This window comes from Coffea arabica, chromosome 2c (assembly GCF_036785885.1).
Source record: "Coffea arabica cultivar ET-39 chromosome 2c, Coffea Arabica ET-39 HiFi, whole genome shotgun sequence".
NCBI classification, from domain to species: Eukaryota; Viridiplantae; Streptophyta; class Magnoliopsida; order Gentianales; family Rubiaceae; genus Coffea; species Coffea arabica.
The window spans coordinates 5,129,445-5,135,612 of NC_092312.1; the positions used below are offsets into that span (position 1 = coordinate 5,129,445).

The 6,168-nt window shown below is 38.7% G+C and overlaps 1 protein-coding gene across 2 annotated transcripts in view; it reads left to right on the plus strand.

The window, feature by feature from the left end:
• Nucleotides 1–5,948, plus strand: part of LOC113730336 (anaphase-promoting complex subunit 1-like) — a 29,650-nt gene extending 23,702 nt beyond the window's left edge. Inside the window, exons 30-37 of one of the 2 annotated variants that reach the window (XM_027254966.2) lie at nucleotides 120–260; nucleotides 885–1,058; nucleotides 1,304–1,367; nucleotides 1,452–1,591; nucleotides 1,678–1,823; nucleotides 3,058–3,136; nucleotides 3,318–3,416; nucleotides 4,376–5,948. In XM_027254966.2, coding sequence (XP_027110767.1) covers nucleotides 120–260; nucleotides 885–1,058; nucleotides 1,304–1,367; nucleotides 1,452–1,591; nucleotides 1,678–1,823; nucleotides 3,058–3,136; nucleotides 3,318–3,416; nucleotides 4,376–4,771 — 1,239 coding nt within the window. In that variant the 3' untranslated portion in view covers nucleotides 4,772–5,948. The remainder of the gene's footprint in view (nucleotides 1–119; nucleotides 261–884; nucleotides 1,059–1,303; nucleotides 1,368–1,451; nucleotides 1,592–1,677; nucleotides 1,824–3,057; nucleotides 3,137–3,317; nucleotides 3,417–4,375) is intronic. The other variant, XM_072073798.1, reaches the window with a different exon arrangement.
• The last annotated feature ends 220 nt before the right edge of the window (nucleotides 5,949–6,168 follow it).

The window sequence follows — 6,168 nt, forward strand, 5'->3', positions numbered from 1 at the left end:
TACAATTGGAACACTAAGAGATGTATCTCTGGATATCATGGATGTGTATGTTTATATACACAAAGAGACCTATATATGTACATTCTGGTTTTATGGTTCAAGCTTCGTGATTTTTTCAGGTTAGCTTGGGTATTGGTTTCTTGTTTCTTGGGGGTGGAATGAGGACTTTCTCAACGAGCAATACCTCAATTGCTGCTTTATTAATTACCCTCTACCCACGCTTGCCTGCTGGACCAAATGACAATAGATGCCACCTTCAGGTAAACTTGTTTTTTTTTTTTGACAGATGATGGTTTTTTGAAAGACCAAAAAAAGTACCTACATGGATGGGACTTCTTTTTCTGGCAAACTTGTAGGAAATATGTGCCCAAGTCATCTACTTTGTGGAGCAACATTACTTTTCATGAAGTGCTGAACATGTATCAAATATGAATTCTTAGTTTTGCCCAATAATTGAAATTTGGGAAAAGGCTTGCTTCTTGTTTTAGATTTTTATTATCTCAAATCTGTGAGTGCTCTTGTATTCTCTTGGAAGAATACAATGTTCTACGCCTTGTTTGAGAATCAAAGTACCTGATAATCAAAGTTCACTTTTGTTACAATATCACCAGAGGGTCACCCACCTTAGATGGGCTATATAACTCTGCATTATATAAAGTTGTATGTTATTATTTCCTTCCATTTACTGCTACAAAGCTCTGCATGATATCACTCATCAGCATTTATCTTTCTATATGGATTCCTGATTCCCAAAATAGCAAGATTTATCCCATTTGGACTCTCATAAAATTTGTCTCCCTGATCAACATCATAATAGGATTAAAAGGGGTATTCTTATGTTGAATTGCTCAATCCTTAATTTGTTGAGGGCGGCGTCTTTACAGGCATTCAGGCATTTATATGTTCTTGCAACTGAAGCTCGGTTGGTTCAGACAGTTGATGTTGACACTGGTATGCCTGTTTATGCTCCTCTTGAAATTACTGTTCGAGAAACTGAACACTATGCTGAAACAAGCTTTTGTGAGGTCACCCCTTGCATTCTCCCTGAACGTGCTGTTGTAAGTTATCTTCTTGATTTTGTGCTTGTACTTGAGTATATCATTTCGATCCTGCTTGACTATAGAAGATGATTTAGAGAGACTTTAAATGGCCCTTAATTGCCTAATTTTCTTGCCTACTTAATCAATCCTGATGTCATAGTTTTGCTCTCTAGTACAAGATGTATGATTAACATACTGCAAAACCTTTTTCATCTTGTGTATGTTTTTCATCCATAATGCTCATGAAATTATTATTGCTGCAGTTGAAGACAGTTCGTGTTTGTGGTCCACGTTACTGGCCTCATGTCATAGAGCTCATTCCTGAGGGTATATATGATATTAATCGTGTATGTTTCTGATGAAATATCTTATGATTATTGGATGTTCCTTATGTCTGTAATATTTTCACAGAAAAACCTTGGTGGGCTTCTGGAGACAAGGATGACCCATTCAATTCTGGTTTTCTTTACATAAAGAGAAAAGTTGGAGCATGTTCATATGTGGATGATCCTGTAGGATGTCAGTCTCTATTGTCACGAGCAATGCACAAGGTTGATTCTCCAGTGATAGCCTCATTAATTTTAATTTATAAAATATGGTCCAGATTGTGATGTTGACTGGAGTATCATTAGTACAGGTTGGTTTAGCATGTTTACGAACTTCATCTACTAGAACAGAGCGCATGGGTGCAGTTACTTTAGATCAGTTGATCAGTACATTCTCATCTGATCCAAGCTTGATTGCATTTGCTCAACGTTTTTGCGAGCCTTCCTTGAACAACAGGTAAGGATGGGCATCATCCATCTTTGTCATCCCTAGTGAATTTATCCGCTATTCCGAGGGTAATGCTTGTTTGTTTTCTCAGTTTGTTTCCATTATTCCAATTAATTGACCTCTGTGCTAGACCGAACATTCTTTAATTCTCAATGAAGCTTTAGGTTCTTATGTTATTCTTGAGTTGAACTTGTCTTCTATCTTGTTTTTCATTTCTTTTTTTTAAGATTTTATTCCCTGGGAACAGTTTTTTGATTGAATGGTTCAAGTCCTGAGCAACTGTGGCAACATGTGCTGAGGCACCAATAAGGAAATAGATACCTAAGAAAATTTGGAAAATGATAATTTTGGTTCCTGTAGTTAGGAGCAAATGTGGTCAAGGGCACAAAATATAAATTCTCATTTAGATTCAACATAGATTCAATGTTTAGAATACTGAGATAGTTCATTCAGTGAAAGACTGCACCATGTCTGGAGCTGCTAAACTAATATTGACGAATTTTGATTGTAATCACTAGAGTACAATCCTTTAGGAAATCTTAAAACTAACATCCCCAAGGTTACCTAGGAATCCCTGATACCTAGCTAAGAGTTGCCAGAAATGAAACTTTACTCTTCTGCTAAGCTTAATAATTCTTGATTTCTGGGTAATACATTTTTAAATTGTGGTCCATCGTACATTGGGTTAATAGATAGGCTACAGAAGACATTGGGAATTTGCTGATCATGACCCTAAAATCCCTGAAAGTAAATCAGTTTTTGTAATGCTTTACTCGTAAAAAAACTAAATGTACGAATATCAACAGTGCTACTCATTTGGTGTATATTTATTTACTAAAGAGATGCAAGAGTTTGGATGACTGTAGAACCTTAAACTTCCTTTTGTTTCTTAATGCCAATTTTAACAAAGGGTCTTCATGCGCTATCTGCCAGTCCCAACTCCCAAAGAAGAAAGCCCAAGAGTAAAATTAGATGCAGGATGTTAGGCTTTCCAGCTCGACTTTGATAATGTTGGATTGATCATACCACAACCTTTCCGGCAGTGGCAGCTGACACCTGAATGTGCTACTGGTCGTTGCTTTTTGTTTCTCAGTATTTTGTGTCTGTCTTGTTTTCTTCATATGGGTCCATACCTTTTTGTCCCCCTGCACTTATGCACTTGAATGCTGGGGTGGTTACCATGCAACTTGATTTATTTTTATGTTGGAATACTTCATATTTTTCCTTCCAAATCTATTTGCAGTTCTGACGTTGACTTCCAGGAGTTTTGCCTTCAAGTGTTGTTTGAGTGTGTGAGCAAGGATAGGCCAGCTTTCTTGCAGGTAACTATATCATGCATTCATATTTGCATTGTACTTTGGCCTGGTGTATGTTGGTAGTGGAATTGTAACCCAAATCTCTAGTACATGCAGTATCTGTTAAACATTAAGCTTTATTAGATATTTGTTGGTTAATACTCTTTTTCGCGATTTATTAAAATTTACAATGCTATGATTGTTGTAGGTGTATCTGTCATTGTACACGACCATTGGGTCTATGGTTGATGAGATTACTAGTGCTACTTGCTCTCTAGGAGATTCACTTTCTCTCTGGAGTATAAAGGTACTTCAAATCTTTATTTTCCGTGCAAATTCCTCATATTCAACTTTTTGTTGTCAAGCAAACAAGTGCTTTTAATACCCAGTTATGATTATTCAACCACAAGCAGCATTTTTATTAGGTCTGATGCCTTTATGTTATGCTTGCAAATTGCAATTTAGAATGCACTAGCTTGCTTAATTTTGAACTAAACTACCTTGTTGATTCTTGTAATGTAGTATTAAGAATGGATGTAAAAAGTGTTTCATTGAATTTCTAATTGGTCTTTTACATGTTCTATCTGTTTTTAATATAATTGAACATGAATGAGTCTTTGGCCTAGGGTATACATTCAGATTACTTCTCTTCTAGGATCTTCCTTGATAATATAACAACTACTACGTAGTTATATATATTGAGATAACGCTGCCCTTGAAATGTTGGTTAGAAGGATGCATATGAGAGTAAAAGTCAGGCCATTTTGGGTCTTATCACTCGGTTGCTTTGTGCATTCAATATGTTGGATAAATGCATCTTCCTGGTTTAGATATAAGTGCAAAAGCAATTGCACTCTTGTGGCTGTAATATCACAATAAATTTACTTATCATCAATCCATGTTGATATGGAATTTAATTTTTGCTTGAGCACTGTCTTTACAGCAGTTAACATGGAAAAGTGACTTGCACGGAAGAAACTAAAAACTAAAACAACAAAAAGGCATAAGAGCCATTACATTGCAGAAGTTAGGGTTGTGTCACTTTCAAGAATTAGTTTTCCTCATCTAGTAGATGTACTGAATTAAAAACCTCCTCCCCCCCCCCCCGCCCCCCCAGCGCGGGTTTCACCCACTCCCTCCCTCTCCAAAACTGGAGTTCCAACTATTTGTTTCTTTCAAGTTGTATTACTTATCCAGTTCCACCACAGGAAGTGCTACTTGATTTTGACCGTCATAGTGTCTCTGCTCCTTTTCGTTGTCGTACAGCTTGCACTTGCCTATAATGAAGCTTTGCTCAATGGGAGATTGACAATTCCGAATGGGGGCATTGTGCAATCCACTTTTCTTGGGTCGCTTAAAAAGCGGTTGGAAGAGATTCTGAACTTTTCTTTATGCGTCACAAATGATGTCCATGAGTACCTATTGTCGGGGAGATGGCCAGAAAAAGATACCACGGGATGGAAGCGATCAATACTTCTTTCTTGGTATCTACAGTGGCATGGTGTACCGCCTTCAATTGGAGTTAGAAGTGCTCGAGAGAAAATCAAGCTTGTCAACATATCCTCGTCAGTTCCTTTGATGCATTTGTTGTTTCCCGGAACTCATGTCACTGCAATTGGTGAGATCTACAGATGCTGGTTGTCTTCCCGGGTTGACAAATGATGCAAGATATGAGTGCCTTTTGGAAGGAGGTTAATGCAGAACAGGCCTCTATAACACCATGAAGTTGGAGCATTTACGACTTAAAAGAGCCTGCAGGCTGTTCTTTGGCCGTTAGCAACAGTAGCTTCCCGTGTTGTATTTCGCAAGTCTAATCTGGGATCATTTGAATGCTCGCTCTAGGCCAGGATGCTAACTCTGTGCCACAGTGATAGACCCCCAACAAAAAAAAAAGGGGGTTCAAGTCGTGGGATCTTCTTGTATCCCCCAGTTTTAAGTACCGAGTCTGCATCAGTGATAACAGGTTATTGCCTGGTTGCCAACTGAGCACCGTTGTTTCTTTCGGATCTAAGGTAGAGAGCTCTTTTTTTGAATTTCTGCAGATGCTGTGAGGGGCAGTTGATTGGGGCCTTTCCAGCACCTCTTCATCTCTCGCCCAGCCCAGAAAAGCTTACACAGGGGCATCACATTCTGGGCTTGGTTTTGGTCTTGACTCTGGCCTGCCACAGCGTAGATAATCAAGTTCTAGAAATCTTGTGTAAATCTTGGTGTTGGGCATCACATTCTGGGCCTAGTGTTCAAGTACACGGATCTTTTGGAGCCCCAGCTGCTGTTAAGTGATAAGGCCTATTTATCAGCAGATGTTATGGAAGCTTTTTGTAGTATAATTGGTGCGTGTTGACGGGCGTTTGTCCTCTGTGGGACTGAAGAGCAACGATTCTTCCCACAACGAGATTCTAGTTGTACTGACCTGTAATCAGGCCGAGCCTAGTCTTGACCAAGCTGAGCTCACAGGGAAATTGGGCCTCGTTTTCGAGGCTCAACGCCAGCCCAGATCGTTTAAGATTATCGGCAGCTTTTTGACACTGGGTGGGCTGAGTTTGGCTCGGCATATTCCAACGGACTTGATGTCCGATTGTTTCGCAAAAGATTTTCTTTATCCTCGCAAAATTGAGGGGCTGTCCGACGAGTGGCGTAACGATTCTGTTTAGTGGCAAATTTTGTCATTTCTGGCGAACATTTGTATTTTGTTTTGTCTGGCAACTATTAATGACTTGAACGCCAATTGAGGATATGACTTTGTTGTTTTACCCGCATGAAGAGAACTTCCTACCAATTTCAATTTCAAAATACTTTCCACCTACATATTCATCTGGCAATGGGAAGAAGATATTCTTAACTCTGGAATTGTTGTAAATCATATCGATATCCTTGTCCTTGTGTGATAAATTTTGATCTAATTCATTGTAAGTTGGGGCTACTGATAATCTTCCGCTAAAGTTACAGGTTTTATTTGCATACCAATGATAGCGAGGTCGAAATGAGCTGGCTACATTTCTTGGGTCTTCAACCATTTTCCACCGCTCAAATATTTTGCATAAAGTAAATGTTAAAATATG